This window comes from Salvelinus sp. IW2-2015, linkage group LG18 (genome assembly GCF_002910315.2).
Source record: "Salvelinus sp. IW2-2015 linkage group LG18, ASM291031v2, whole genome shotgun sequence".
Taxonomy (NCBI): Eukaryota; Metazoa; Chordata; class Actinopteri; order Salmoniformes; family Salmonidae; genus Salvelinus; species Salvelinus sp. IW2-2015.
The window spans coordinates 64730152-64746251 of record NC_036858.1 but is presented as its reverse complement, the minus strand read 5'-3'; the positions used below and the strand labels follow the sequence as shown (position 1 = coordinate 64746251).

The 16100-nt window shown below is 46.4% G+C and overlaps 1 protein-coding gene across 1 annotated transcript in view; it reads right to left on the bottom strand.

The window, feature by feature from the left end:
• LOC111977989 (tectonin beta-propeller repeat-containing protein 1) overlaps positions 1-15698 on the bottom strand; it is a 31883-nt gene extending 16185 nt beyond the window's left edge. The window contains exons 1-10 of the mRNA XM_070448202.1: positions 15546-15698; positions 8418-8650; positions 5388-5570; positions 2879-3001; positions 2502-2627; positions 2170-2344; positions 1821-1921; positions 1397-1498; positions 1017-1168; positions 227-816 (exon numbers count right to left, since the gene is read on the bottom strand). Coding sequence (XP_070304303.1) covers positions 227-816; positions 1017-1168; positions 1397-1498; positions 1821-1921; positions 2170-2344; positions 2502-2627; positions 2879-3001; positions 5388-5570; positions 8418-8642 — 1777 coding nt within the window. The 5' untranslated portion in view covers positions 8643-8650; positions 15546-15698. The remainder of the gene's footprint in view (positions 1-226; positions 817-1016; positions 1169-1396; positions 1499-1820; positions 1922-2169; positions 2345-2501; positions 2628-2878; positions 3002-5387; positions 5571-8417; positions 8651-15545) is intronic.
• Between the last annotated feature and the right edge of the window lie 402 nt (positions 15699-16100).

Here is a 16100-nt window from a genome sequence, read left to right as displayed (position 1 = left end):
GACAAAGATCAAAATCTTTATCAACAACATGTGAGGAACCACATGTGAGTGAACCACTCCAGTGGTTCAACAACAACAACAACAAGCACAGGGACACTGTTCCATCAGCCAGAAGGGTGTGTTCTGGTGTAATTGGAGCTGGAGTTTTGTATATTGCTAGGCTTGTTTTGATATGCAGGAGAAATAGAATTTCAGGGCGATACAATATCTACAGTATGTGTCTCACCTGTKGCAGAGTTGAACCAGTTGAGCTGGGAGTGACAGTCCACACCACAGCCTCCTCCACTGACCCATGCCCAGAGCGGGTGTTCATCCGCCCCATACGGCTCCTCCTGACACAGGGTGTAGGTGGCCACAGAAGACAGGCTACAGGTGTCAGCCGCGTCCCCTCTCACCCCAGCAGGCCCCACAGCCAGGTGAGTCTGGGCCTCTTCTAGGTCTACGTTACTCCATTGGGGGTCCCCAGGCCCTCCTGACAGGCTGGGGGAAAGAACCAGGGCCGGAGGGGGAGACTTGGCACCTGCTTCCCGAAGAGAGGCCTCCTCTTCTGGGATAGAGGGACCGACGGTGACGGCAGTGGTGGCCCCCTCCCATTTGACCTTGCGGTCAGCGAGCATCTCGGAGATGAAGCTGTCGCTGGTGACCTTGGGGATGCGTGGTTTGGGGATGTCGGGGTCAACGGGAGGGGGATCGGGGGGAGGGGAGGAGGGGCAGGCCCCTACTTCTAGGACTGCCCTCTGTGGACCGTTCTCTGTGTCTGAGTCTTCACTCATCACAGACTGTGCTCGCACCTCTCCACTGAAGAAACAACCAGCACTGTGTGAGAGAGAAAGAGAGAGACACACACAGATAGAGACAGACAGAGAGAGAGAGAGAAAGAGAGAGATAAACTATTAGTATTACACAGAGCACCCAGCTGGCAGACTGCTTGGCTAATCGCTTTATGCAGCCGAGGTTGCCCAAGCAGTGAAAACAATGTGTGTGTGTTTATGTGTGTGTTCATGTCCCCAGCCCACCTGTGCAGACTGCTACTGCTGGCGGAGGAGTGGGACCTGATGTCTCCGTCTCGGGGCACGTTGACAGCCTTCCAGGCTTTACCACTCAACTCACTGGAGGTCACACCCTGACGGAAATACACTGCTCGGTCCTCACAGCTGATACCCCACACCTGGACGGGACAGAACACATGAGGCGAGAGCCAGACAAGAAACTAACATGACACTGTGTTTGTTCTCCATTACTAAACTGCCTTTTAATCATTATGCAAAATGTATTCATTAATTAATGTACAGTTTATGATATTAAGCCCATGCCGTAAGGCTTGGCTATGAGAGTCTAAGGGAACTTTATAATTAGTTGAATAAGCAGAGGAAATAGTTAGGTCATGGCTCCTTACCTGGTCGTTGAGACCCACGTTGATCATGACCATCTCCCCGATCATCCCGATCCAGCCTGAACCACGGGGGTTATAGGAGTTGACGCCACGTCTGAACCATACCTAACAGGTACCGACAGAAGATCATCAGGGAAACAGTCATGACTGAATGATTCATAACCAGAGGTAGACATGTGGCGGAATTAAAATGACATTTGTGTTTTTTGCCTGAATTCTTCCTTTAGCTCATGTTCATCATTGTCCAGCACCACATTAACTATCATCAATAAATTCATAATCATTTTTTTGTTTCATTTTTTAAGCGTCTTTGAGATTCTTCATGTAATGAAAAGTGCTATTTAAATGAAATCTATTAGTATCATTATGTCCAATAATGAAGCATAGAAATTAGTGTTCAGTTATGGACACAGTGGTATTGTCTTACCTTGTTATCCTTGGTGACAGCCCAAACTACGTTGTCCCCCACAGCCACGTGGATGGCCCCGGCCTCTGGGTTGGGAGAGTCCACCACTACCCAGGAGGAGCCTGGCAGGGAGAGAAGATGAGTAATGGGGCCATGAGACCAGTACACTCTCTCTCTTCATCTCTCTATCTCTCTCTTTCTTTCGCTCTCTCCTTCTCTCTCGCTCTCTCTGTCTCTCTCTTTATCTCTCGCTTTGTCTCTCTCTCTCTCCATTACACACACACACAAACAGACACAAGCATTCTGTCTCTCTGTGTCTCTCTAACATGCACATCCACGGATACACACACTTCCTCTGTCAACCAGTCACCTTGTGGGCAGTCTCTGGTGATGCCCTCCCTGACAATGAGTTGTCCCTCCCAGAGCACGGCCCAGACAAGGTCCCCTGGACCACAGCTGATCTGCACCACCTCCCCAGGCAGAGACACCTCCTCCCAGCCATCCCCCTCTGGGCGGTGGTGGTGGATACCCTCACGAAACCACACCTAATGACCCAGATCAAACAACCAGTCAATCAAATGATTTAGAAATACATTAGAGTTGTGTACAACCTGGCAGTGTTTTGTGATCTCTGAAGATATGACCTCCCCCTCTGAGCTGTGTGTGTCTGTGTGTGTGTGTATGTGTTAGTGTATGTGTTACCTTGCCCTGTAGAGAGACGGCCCACAGAGACAACCTCCCCCTGGGCTCCTCACTGATCTCCCAGCCTCCACAGCTGATGTCATTAAAGGGGTCTGGAAGGGGACCACTGTGACCCTCTGACGGGATCTGGTAACAGAGAGAGAGACCAGTTCAATACAACACAACACCACACACACACCACCACACACACAACACACACACACACACACACACACACACACACAACACCACACACACACACACACACACACAACACGCATGCATACATATGCTGTAAACTACAGTACATGATGAGTACAATACAAAGCCTGTACACTGCAGAGGTACACAGTTACATCCTGGTTGTGGCAGGTGATTATATTTCTCCAAATACACACCTTGGCCCAGGTGTCCGTGGCCTTGTACCTCCTGTAGCGGATCCATCGCCTGCGACGGACACATGAGTTCCACTTCTTGTCTTTGGTGTAGGTGGCAGGAAAGTCCATGGCATAGGTCCAACCCTGCAGACCGTTCCAGCGGTATTAGGACACTGACACGTTGTTGTTTTGGCTCTGTACTCCAGCACTTTGGATGTGACATGATACCATGGCTATGAGGTTAAAGTGCAGACGGTCAGCTTTTTCATTTGAGGGTATTTTCATCATTATCGGGTGAACCGTTTAGAAATTACTTTTTGTACATAGTCCCCCCATTTTAGGAAACCAAAAGTCCTGGGTGAAATTCACTTATATGTGTATTAAAGTAGTACAAAGTTATGTTTTTGCTAACCTCCCTGTTACTGTAATGGTTAGAGGTTAGCATGTCTTGGGGGTATGATATTTGTGCATCTGTAACTTTCTCACTCTCACCTTATTCACGATTCATTCAGGATTATCTGTAATCACCGTAGCATCCACATTAATGTAGAAGTGTTTAGAAATATATTCTATTCTTATCTACAATAAAAGGGACTCCATAATGACACAATACATTATTTACCATAAATTTCTACTGGGAACAAAATAATCTKAAACACAACCAAAACAAACAACAAATGCATCCAAAAATGTGTAAAGTCACAAGCTTGATGTAAGCATTGCGTGCTATCAATATGGGACCAAATACTTCACTTTTTACTACATTAATTCACATAAGTGAATTTGTCGCAATGCTTTTGTTCCCCTAAAATGGGGGGACTATGTACAAACAGTGCTGTAATTTCTAAASGGTTTACCCGATATGGATGAAAATCCCCTAAAATTAAATCTGCCAGTCTGCAATTTAATCTTGTAGTCATTGTATCATTTCAAATCCAAAGTGTTGTACAGAGCCAAAACAACAACAAATGTGTCACTAAGTTCACTCCATCCAACCATTTCATGCAGATGAATTACCTGACGCATGGAAAAAGTCCAGACCGGGCTGATGGAAACATGAAATGAGGGTACAATTTTATAAATGCCGACAGACAATTTGTTCTTTCGACATGGTGGGATCTTTTTGCGTCTGTAAAATTAATTATGCAAGAAATAGCAGTGAAAATAACCATGATATCGATGATATGTTGTGTGGCCCTCCCACTATGACTGGGGAAAGCATGCAGTTCATTAGGCTACAGATGAAATAAGTTATGATGAACTTCACAGGGTGGTGAAAGTGCAAGGTGATGAACTTGATGGACCAATCCAATACATATCGAGGTTCTTATTCTGGTGACATGATGATCGCTCTTATGAATAATAATCTCATAATATAGGTAGCCTACCCACTGTATCTGCCAGCTGTTGGCTAGAGCACAAGTGCCAAGACCAGAGTGGGCACATTTTCTATACAATGCAACAGTTTTTGTGACAAAACCATTAGTACATTTTAAAATGTGATGGAAACCCATTTAACATTTTTTTGGTACATGAGAAATTAATGTAAAAAGTTATTTTTATGTGCACTACATCATCATGCACAGCATTTTATCCACAAAAAGTCAGTTTGATGGAAACATCTCTGGTGGGAAAATGGGCATATTGTTTTATGCAGATTTTAGAATATTGGAATGAAAATCTGTCACCAGTTGGATGGAAACCTAGCTAGTCTACTGTTGGAGATCACTGTATGTGAGGGGTAAGACATTGACAGAGAGGGAGGGAAGAAAAACAGAGAGAGAAGGAGAGAGAGAAGGAGAGAGAGGAGAGGGAGGGAAAGAGAGAGGGAGAAATAAGGAGCGAGGAGCGGGAAAGAGAGAGGGAGAGAGAAGGAGAGAGAGGGAAAGAGAGAGGGAGAGAGAGAGGGAGAGAGAAAGGAGAGAGGGAGAGAGGAGAGAGGGAGAGAGAAGGAGAGAGAGGGAAAGAGAGAGGGAAAAGGAGAGAGGGAGAGAGAAGGAGAGAGAGGGAAAAGAGAGAGGAGAAGAGAGAGAGAGGGAAAGGAGAGAGGGAGAGAGAAGGAAGAGAGAGGGAAAGAGAGAGGGAGAGAGAAGGAGAGAGAGGGAAAGAAGAGAGGGAGAGAGAAGGAGAGAGAGGGAAAGAGAGAGGGAGAGAGAAGGAGAGAGAGGGAAGAGAAGAGGGAGAGGAAGGAGAGAGAGGAAAGAGAAGGGAGAGGAGAAGGAAGAGAGGGAAGAGAGAGGGAGAGAGAGAGGGAGAGAGGAAGAGGAGAGGAAAGAGAGAGGAGAGAATAGAGATAGAGGGGACATATAAAATGGAGGAGGCAAGAGAGGAGAGAGAAAGATACAGAAAAGAGAAAAAGTACAGAAAAGAGAGAAAGATACAGAAAAGAGAGAAAGATACAGAAAAGAGAGAAAGATACAGAAAAGAGAGAAAGATACAGAAAAGAGAGAAAGACAGAAAGAGAGAAAGATACAGAAAAGAGAGAAAGATACAGAAAAGAGAGAAAGACAGAAAGAGAGAGAACATTCACTTCTTTCTCTGTGGGCTCTCCTCCAAAGTTGTCGTGGATGTACCAGTCCCCCTCCCACTCCCAGTTGGTCGAGGGAAGAAAGAAGCTGTCGAGGGGTTGGTGTTCCAGTCCTGTGATGTTACTCCACTGCCAGCGGTCGCTCGGCAACAAGCGATCCGAGAAGTTATCCATGGGATTCCATCGCTGAGAGAGAAAGAGAGAGAGAGATAGAGGGAGATGTATTTATTTTTTATTATTATATATTTTTTTTATTTAACTTTTATTTAACTAGGCAAGTCAGTTAAGAACAAATTCTTATTTACAATGACGGCCTACTCCAGCCAAACCCGGACGACGCTGGGCCAATTGTGCGCCGTCCTATGGGACTCCCAATCACAGCCGGATGTGATACATATATATATATATAGAGAGAGACTATTAAAGACTACCAGAACCCACTGGATTCTCCAGTGCATTGAATTAACTACAGGACAAAATAAAAACCCTCCAATCCAAAAAGGACTGTGGTGTTGATGGTATCCTCAATGAAATTATAAAATATACAGACCACAAATTCCTATTGGCTATACTTAAACTCTTCAACATCATCCTTAGCTCTGGCATCTTCCCCAATATTTGGAACCAAGGACTGATCACCCCAATCCATGAAAGTGGAGACAAATTTGACCCCAATAACTACAGTGGGATGTGTCAACAGCAACATTGGGAAAATCCTCTGCATTATCATTAACAGCAGACAAGTTCATTTCCACAGTAAAAACAATGTACTGAGCAAATGTCAAGTGTACTTTTTACCAAATTAGTTGACAACAGACCACTTATTCACCCTGCACACCCTAATTGACAAACAAACCAAAAAACATAGGCAAAGTCTTCTCATGCTTTGTTGATTTCAAAAAGCTTTTGACTCAATTTGGCATGAGGGTCTACTATACAAATTGATGGAAAGTGGTGTTGGGGGGAAAACATACAACATTAGAAATTCCATGTACACAAACAACAAGTTTAGGGTTAAAACTGGCAAAAAGCAAACACATTTCTTTCCACGGGGCCGTGGGGTGAGAAAGGGATGCAGCTTAAGCCCCACCCTCTTCAACATATATATCAACAAATTGGCAAGGACACTAGAACAGTCTGCAGCACCCGGTCTCACCCTACTAGAATCTGAAGTCAAATGTCTACTGTTTGCTGATGATCTGGTGCTTCTTTCACCAACCAAGGAGGGCCTACAGCAGCACCTAGATCTTCTGCACAGATTCTGTCAGACCTGGTCCCTGACAGTAAATCTCAGTAAGACAAAAATAATGGTGTTCCAAAAAAAGGTCCAGTCGCCAGGACCACAAATACAAATTTAATCTAGACACCGTTGCCCTAGAGCACACAAAAAACGATACATACCTCGGCCTAAACATCAGGTCCACAGGTAACTTCCACATAGCTGTGAACAATCTGAGATATAAGGCAAGAAGGGCCTTCTATGCCATCAAAAGGTACATAAAATTCGACATAACAATTAGGATCTAGCTAAAAAATACTTCAATCAGTTATAGAACCCATTGCCCTTCGTGGTTGTGAGGTCTGGGGTCCACCAACCAAGAATTGGGACAAACACCAAAGTGAGACTCTGCATGCAGAATTCTGCAAAAATACCCTGCGTGTACACACCAAACAATGCAAGCAGAGCAGAAAAGAGCCGTCAAAATCCAGAAAAGAGCCGTCAAAATCCAGAAAAGAGMCGCCAAAATCCTGAAAAGAGACGTCAAAATCCTGAAAAGAGAAGTCAAAATCCAGAAAAGAGACGTCAAAATCCAGAAAAGAGACATTAAATTCTACAACCACCTAAAAGGAAGCGATTCCCAAACCTATAACAAAGCCATCACCTACAGAGAGATGAACCTGGAGAAGAGTCCCCTAAGCAAGCTGGTGCTGGGGCTCTGTTCACAAACACAAACAGACCCCACAGAGCCCCAGGACATCAACACAATTAGACCCAAACAAATCATGAGAAAACAAAAAGATAATTACTTGACACATTGGAAAGAATTAACAAAAAAATGGAGTAAACTAGAATGCTATTTGGCCCTAAACAGAGAGTACACAGTGCCAGAATACCTGACCACTGTGACTGACCCAAACTTAAGGAAAGCTTTGACTATGTACATACTCAGTGAGCATAGCCTTGTTATAGAGAAAAGCCGCCATAGGCAGACCTGGCTCTCAACAGAAGACAGGCGATGTGCACACTGCCCACAAAATGAGATGGAAACTGAGCTGCACTTCCTAACCTCCTGCCAAATGTATGACCATATTAGAGACACATATTTCCCTCAGGTTACACAGATCCACAAAGAGTTAGAAAACAAACCCAATTTTGATAAACTCCCATATCTACTGGGTGAAATACCACAGTATGCCATCACAGCAGCAAGATTTGTGACCTGTTGCCACAAGAAAACCAGTGAAGAACAAACACCATTGTAAATACAACCCAATATTATCCCTTTTGTACTTTAACTATTTGCACATCGTTACAACACTGTATATAGACAATATGACACTTGAAATGTTTTTATTCTTTTGGAACTTCTGAGAGTGTAATGTTTACTGCAAATATTTTAAAATACTTTTGTTTATTATCTACTTCACTTGTTTTGGCAATGTTAACATATTTTATCCATGCCAATAATGCCCTTGAATTGAAACTGAATTGAATTGAGAGAGAGAGAGAGAGAGAGAGAGAAGAGAGAGAGAAGAGAGAGAGAGAGAGAGAGAGAGAGAGAGAGAGAGAGAGAGAGAGAGAGGTTACAAGAACCATAAATGCATCAGGTGCAGAGAAGAGCACAAACACAGGCACAACACACACACACACACACACACACACACACACACACACACACACACACACACACACACCACACACAACACACCACACACACACACCACACACACACACACACACACACACACAACACACACACACACACACACACACGCCCACCCTCCCCCGCCCCACACACACACACCCTGTACCTGGTTCTCGAATGCCTCCTCCTGGTAGCGAATGGGAACATCACTAGAGTGGACATTCAGGTAGATGTGGTGGTCACAGGCGATACCCCAGCAACACTGCTGCACGGCCGTCACCCTCTTAAACTCTAACACAGCATCACGACACTGCTCCCACTCCTGCCCTCTGGTGGACAAGCTGTACACGCGCCCATACACATCCACTGCCCACAGCAGGGACACAGGCATGTTCAGGCCTAAGGAGAGACTTACTAAAGTAAGATGCACTGCTTTCATTTAAAAGATTCAACTGTTTTGTCTAAAAATAAGGACATTTACCTCAGGGTCAAGCCAGCAGGCCATCAGATTTGCCACCAGTGCTCCTTATAGGACACATTACTGYACTCTATACTCCTCTGTAAACTGGACATCTCTGCATACCTGTCGCAACACCCACTGGTGATGCTTATTTATAAAACCCTCTTAGGCCTCACTCCCCACTATCTGAGATATCTACTGCAGCCCTCATCCTCCACATACAACACCCGTTCTGCCAGTCACATTCTGTTAAAGGTCCCTAAAGCACACACATCCCTGGGTTGCTCATATTCTCAGTTCGCTGCAGCTAGCAACTGGAACGAGCTGCACAAACAAAAATGACACATATTTTGTACACTGCAAATCAACCACAAGAAGCCCAAACAGATATAATATTTGACTAAAACATAATCATTTCAAACCTTGCTTATATTTGTATATGATGTGTGGGAATACTTGGGAACTGATTTCTTAAACTTAAATCACTTAGAAGCTGATTTCCTGGTGTTTTAATAGTATTTTATGTGCAACAATAAAATTACAAATAAAAATAATAATGTAAGTTTGGTTATTACATTTTTTTGCTCTGAAAACTTGTGGGGCCAAATAAAACCACCCGCGGGCCATATTCGACCAGCAGACCGCCAGTTAAGGGAACACTGATCAACACTCATTGAAGTGGTTTTAACAGGTGACATCAATAATGGATCATAACTTTCATCTGCATTCACCTGGTCAGTCTATGTACACTCAGTGTATATTGTCTCTTTGTCCCTTTGATTGTAGCAGGCAGTCACAGCTTTAAGATAATCTCATCCAACCCAAGTCTATCCATTTGGGGGTAAAAAAGCCAACCTGACCTTACATCAGTGTGTAAACTGTGCCAGCTTCATCCTGACCTATTTATTGCCCACTGCACTAGGGCAGTGGTTCCCAACCAGTGGTACTAGGACTTATCCACAGGGGGTAGTTCAGAAGACTCATGAGACCATAGATGTCACGTTCCTGACCTATTTTATGTTATTTTTGTATATGTTTAGAGGGTCAGGGCGTGAGTTGGGGTGGGCATTATATGTTTTGTGTTTCATTGTTTAGGTCACTTGTAATTAGCCTTATATGGTTCTCAATCAGAGACAGGTGTTTGACGTTTTCCTCTGATTGAGGACCATATATAGGTTGGCTGTTTCACACTGTTTGTTTGTGGGTGATTGTCTCCTGTGTCATTCGTGTCTGTGTATGTGCACCACACGGGACTGTTTTGGCTGTTCATTCGTTTGATGTAGTCTGTTCCTGTCSGTGAGTTCTGCGTGTAGTTATGTAAGTTCATGTTCAGGTTTCGTCAACGTCGTTTTCTTATTTTGTAATTTTCCAAGTGTTTTCGTATTCGTCTTTGTATTTCAAATAAATTAATTTATGTCTACATACCTCGCTGCGTGTTGGTCCGACCCATGCTCCTCCTCGTCCGAGGAGGAGGCAGATTTAGAACGCCATTACAGAATCACCCACCAACAAAAGATCAAGCAGCGGTGTAACGGGAGGAAGGGACAGCGCAAGAAGGAGGAATGGACATGGGAGGATATTTTGGACGGCAAGGGTTGCTACACATGGGAGGAGATTCTGGCTGGTAAGGATCGCCTCCCATGGGAACAGCTGGAGGCAAGCTCGGAGAGGGAGGAAACCGGAGAGAACCGGAGAGAGGAACCGGCGTTATGAGGGGACGAGTCTAGCACGGAGCCGAAAAGCCCGTGAGTACTACCCAAAATTTCTGGGGGGGTGGCTAAGAGGTAGTGGGCCAAGGGCAGGTAGGAGACCTGCGCCCACTCCAGGCTAACCGTGGAGAGCAGGAGTACGGGAGGACACCGTGTTACGCAGTAGAGCGCACGGTGTCTCCTGTACGTGTTCATAGCCCGGTGCGGGTTTTCACCTCCCCGCACTGGTAGGGCTAGATTGGGCATTGAGCCAGGTGCCATGAAGCCGGCTCAACGCGTCTGGTCCCCAGTGCGTCTCCTCGGGCCGGCTTACATGGCACCAGCCTTACGCATGGTGTCCCCGGTTCGCCTGCATAAACCCAGTGCGGGCTATTCCACCTCACCGCACTGGCAGGGCGACGGGACCATTCAACCAGGTAAGGTTGGGCAGGCTCAGTGCTCAAGAGAGCCAGTACGCCTGCAAGGTCCGTATTTCGGCGCCACCTCCCCGCCCCAGCCTAGTACAACAGTGCCTACACACGCACCAGGCTTCCAGTGCGTTTCCAGAGCCCTGTTCCTCTCCACGCACTCTCCCTGTAGTGCGTGTATCCAGTTCGTGCCTCCAGTTCGGCACACCTCCACCAGTGCTCCAAGGCCCTTCTCCCACCTCTCCGTATGCTGTTCCGATTGGTGCTCCAGCTCCGACCACCACAAGCCACCTGTGCGTCTCCAAGCCCTGTACACACTGTTCCTTCTCCCGTACTAGTCCTGATGTGCGTGCCCTCAGCCGGTACCTCCAGTTCCGGTACCACGCACAGGCAAGAGTACGTTTTGAGAGTCCAGTGTGCCTGTCCCTGCTCCCCGCACTAGCATAAGGGTGCGTGTCCTTAGCCCGGTGCCTCCAGTTCCGGCACCACGCACTAGGTCTACAGTGCGCCTTATCCGGCCAGAGCCATCCGTCTCCCAGCGCCATCTAGCCATCCGTCTCCCCAGCGCCATCTGAGCCATCCGTCTCCCCAGCGCCATCTGAGCCATCCGTCTCCCCAGCGCCATCTGAGCCATCCGTCTCCCCAGCGCCATCTGAGCATCCAGCATCCGTCGCCCCAGCGCATCTGAGCCATCCGTCTCCCCAGCGCCATCTGAGCCATCCGTCCCCAGCGCGTCTGAGCATCCGTGCCCCGAGCCGTCAGAGCGATAGTCAGTCAGGAGCCGCTAGAGCCATTCGTCAGACAAGTCTGCCAGAGCCGCCAACCAGACAGGATCTGCCAGAGCCGCCAACTAGACAGGACTGCCAGAGCCGCCAACTAGACAGGATCTGCCAGAGCGCGCCAACCAGAACAGGATCTGCCAGAGCCGCCAAACAGACAGGATCTGCCAGAGCCGCCAACCAGACAGGATCTGCCAGAGCCGCCAACCAGACAGGATCTGCCAGAACCGCCAGTGAGCCATGAGCGTCCAGAACCCCAGTGAGCCATGAGCGTCCAGAACCGCCAGTGAGCATGAGCGTCCAGAACCGCGGCGACCATGAGCGTCCAGAGCCGTCAGCCAGCCAATGAGCGTCCAGAGCCGTCAGCCAGCCATGAGCGTCCAGAGCCGTCAGCCAGCCATGAGCGTCCAGAGCCGTCAGCCAGCCATGACCAGCCAGAGCCGTCATCCACCATGACCAGCCAGAGCCGTCGATCCACCAGATCCGGCCAGAGCCTTCCGCCACCAGGATCCGCCGAGCCAGCCAGCCAGGACCTGCCAGCCAGCCAGACCTGCCAGCCAGCCAGCCAGGACCGCCAGAACCTCCGCCAGCCAGGATCCGCCAGCTAGTCTGGTGGTGCAACCCATTCTGGTGTTGCCCCTCATCCTGGTGATGCCCCCTAATTTGGTGGGTTATATGAGGGTGGTCATTTTGAGGAGGCTACGAAAGCGGGTAGTGACTAAGAGGGGATGGAACCACGCCCAGAGCCTGAGCCACCACCGTGGTCAGATGCCCACCAGACCCTCCCCTAGACTTTTGGTAGTGCGTCCGGAGTACGCACCTTGAGGGGGGGTTATGCACGTTCCTGACCTATTTTATGTTATTTTTGTATATGTTTAGAGGGTCAGGGCGTGAGTTGGGGTGGGCATTATATGTTTTGTGTTTCATTGTTAGGTCACTTGTAATTAGCCTTATATGGTTCTCAATCAGAGACAGGTGTTTGACGTTTTCCTCTGATTGAGAACCATATATAGGTTGGCTGTTTCACACTGTTTGTTTGTGGGTGATTGTCTCCTGTGTCTTTCGTGTCTGTGTATGTGCACCACACGGGACTGTTTTGGCTGTTCATTCGTTTGATGTAGTCTGTTCCTGTCCGTGAGTTCTGCGTGTGTAGTTATGTAAGTTCATGTTCAGGTTTCGTCTACGTCTTTTTCTTATTTTGTAATTTCAAGTGTTTCGTATTCGTCTTTGTATTTCAAATAAATTCAATTATGTCTACATACCTCGCTGCGTGTTGGTCCGACCCATGCTCCTCCTCGTCCGAGGAGGAGGCAGATTTAGACGGCGTTACAATAGACCCATTGGTAAAATGCACATGAGGGGGTACTTCAGGGGTACTCCAGGCAGAGCAAAATCTGTTGGGTACAGTAAAATAAAAAGGTTGGGAACCCACTGGACTAGGGGCAATGTTTTATTGTTGTTGTGGAACCACTGGACTAGGGGCACTGTTCTATGTTGTTGTTGGAACCACTGGACTAGGGGCACTGTTTCTATGTTGTTGTTGGGAACCACTGGACTAGGGGCACTGTTCTATGTTGTGGTTGGGAACCACTGGACTAGGGCACTGTTCTATGTTGTTGTTGGACCACTGGACTAGGGCACTGTTCTATGTGTTGTTGGGAACCACTGGACTAGGGCACTGTTCTATGTTGTTGTTGGGAACCACTGGACTAGGGGCACTGTTCTATGTTGTTGTTGGAACCACTGGACTAGGGCACTGTTCTATGTTGTTGTTGAACCACTGGACTAGGGACTGTTCTTGTTGTGTTGGGACACTGGACTAGGGCACTGTTCTATGTTGTTGTTGGGAACCACTGGACTAGGGGCACTGTTCTATGTTGTTGTTGGGAACCACTGGACTAGGGGCACTTCTATGTGTTGTGTGGAACCACTGATAGGGCACTGTCTTTGTTGTTGTGTTGAACCACTGGACTAGGGGGCACTGTTCTATGTTGTTGTTGGGAACCACTGGACTAGGGGCACTGTTCTATGTTGTTGTTGGGAACCACTGGACTAGGGCACTGTTCTATGTTGTTGTTGGAACCACTGACTAGGGGCACTGTCTATGTTGTTGTTGGAACCACTGGACTAGGGGCACTGTTCTATGTTGTTGTTGGAACCACTGGACTAGGGCACTGTTCTATGTTGTGTTGGAACCACTGGACTAGGGCACTGTTCTATGTGTTGTTGGGAACCACTGGACTAGGGGCACTGTTCTATGTTGTGTTGAACCACTGGACTAGGGGCACTGTTCTATGTTGTTGTGGCGAACCATGGACTAGGGGCACTTCTATGTTGTTGTTGGGAACCACTGGACTAGGGGCACTGTTCTATGTTGTTGTTGGCAACCACTGGACTAGGGGCACTGTTGTATGTTGTTGTTGGGAACCACTGGGCTAGGGGCACTGTTCTATGTTGTTGGGAACCACTGGACTAGGGGCACTGTTCTATGTTGTTGTTGGCAACCACTGGACTAGGGGCACTGTTCTATGTTGTTGTTGGGATTTAGGGATCATGCTGTGAGATTACAATAATAACCATGATTAAAGCTGCAATATGAACTTTAGGGGCAACCCGAAATGTGAGTTATAGATCTGTCATTATTTTACATTTATTTAACTAGGCAAGTCAGTTAAGAACAAATTCTTATTTACAATGACGGCCTACCCCAGCCAAACCCGGACGACGCTGGGCCAATTGTGCGCCGCCCTATGGGACTCTCAATCACAGCCAGATGTGATACAGCCTGGATTTGAAGCAGGGACTGTGGTGATTGATGCTTCTTGAACTGAGATGCAGTGCCTTAGACCGCTGGGCCACTTGGGAGCCTGTTCTATGTGCACTATTTCTATGCTTCCCACTCTTAAATTTAGTTTTTGCATCTTTTACTTTCGGTTTTGTACACTAGATTAAAACAGCTGAAAATACAATAATTTTGGCTATGGAAAATATATTTCACAGTGGTTTAGACAACACAACAATATTTAGATGATACAAAGATATTTCACAACGGTTTAGATTATACAATTATTCTCTACACTATACTAGCTTTTTTTGTCACATAAACTGAAATTAGGCGAAATATTCGAATTTGAGCAACTAGGAAATGGCGAAGTGATTTCTGCATAGTGCATCTTTAATTAATACAACAGTGCTTTGTTTACACTATTTAAACCACATCTCAGGTAGACTGAGTCACGTGTCTTCATCACTGCCCCATATTCTGAACACTGTGGTCATTACACCATAGTCTATGTGGCATAACAGAAATATAGTATGACGTTTATCATGAATAACTTAGCAAATCCCCTTTAAAATGATTACGTTTTTATGTTAAAACTAACACCCCTCCTCTCTTTTGCTTCCTGTATATTATGCAATGTCTGGAGCGAGTGATGCTCTTCAAAGGCGTAGCCCCTGTCGCTAGCAAGTAATAAAGTGATGTAGCCAGAGAGAGACCTCTGTGTACTGTCTGGACCGAGCTGAGATATGATCTTTAATAGCCCACTTGACTCGACAGTCTCTTTAGCGACAACTGTCACCCACCAAGCAAACTGCAACATTGTAACTTGTTGCGAGAATACTGTGGAAAATGAATGACATTTGTTACATTGTAATAGCGCAGTGAATGATCAACATGGATACATTGTAGATAGTACAATCTTGCTAAGTGACATATAGCTCGGCTTCGGTTGGCTTATAAAGCACTCTAAACTAGTATTAGCCAGCTAAGTTTATCACAGGTTGTCTGCTATTTTTGCATAATATAGCTAGCTGGCTGCTGCTGTCAGACAATCTACAACCGCATAACTGAATGAYATTATGTTGCTTATAGGGAGGTTTACCACTGCAAAACCAGAAATTAAATAGGTTGCAAGTTAGCAGTAGCTCATCACTTACCTTGTGCTCCCTCTCATAAACGGTATGGCAGTTCACGCAAATCACTGCAATTCATCCGGCATATCAGATTGAATATACAGTGATTTCACGTTAGCCACTACTGTATCTATTTACATTGCAATCGTTTCCTAATCCGAAACAGGAAGTGTTGGGTTTCACTGTAAACGCAGATTGGCTGCTGCACCAAAATGAACCAATAGCTACATTTGTCCAGTAGGTAACGCTCGTAGTTTAGTTATTAAAGGGCAGTACAAGGTATGATAGCATTGGATAAAAGAATAGAATACAATCGACAATGTACTTGTCTTTCCTTACCAGCACTGAATTTTCTTATAGCTGGTATATTGAGGAAAGTTTTACTTACAATGACTGTGATGTGTGGCTTGCACTGAATGTAAGAGCCAATGTATACTTGAACCGAAAATGTGGTCGGAGGCGCCATATGAATGGTGTGACGCAATTGCGAATCCTCTGGAGGCACGCAGAGGCCAACATGAGCTCTGTACCGCATCGTCGTGCGCCTCTCAAATGTTGTGACCAAATGTTGTGACAATG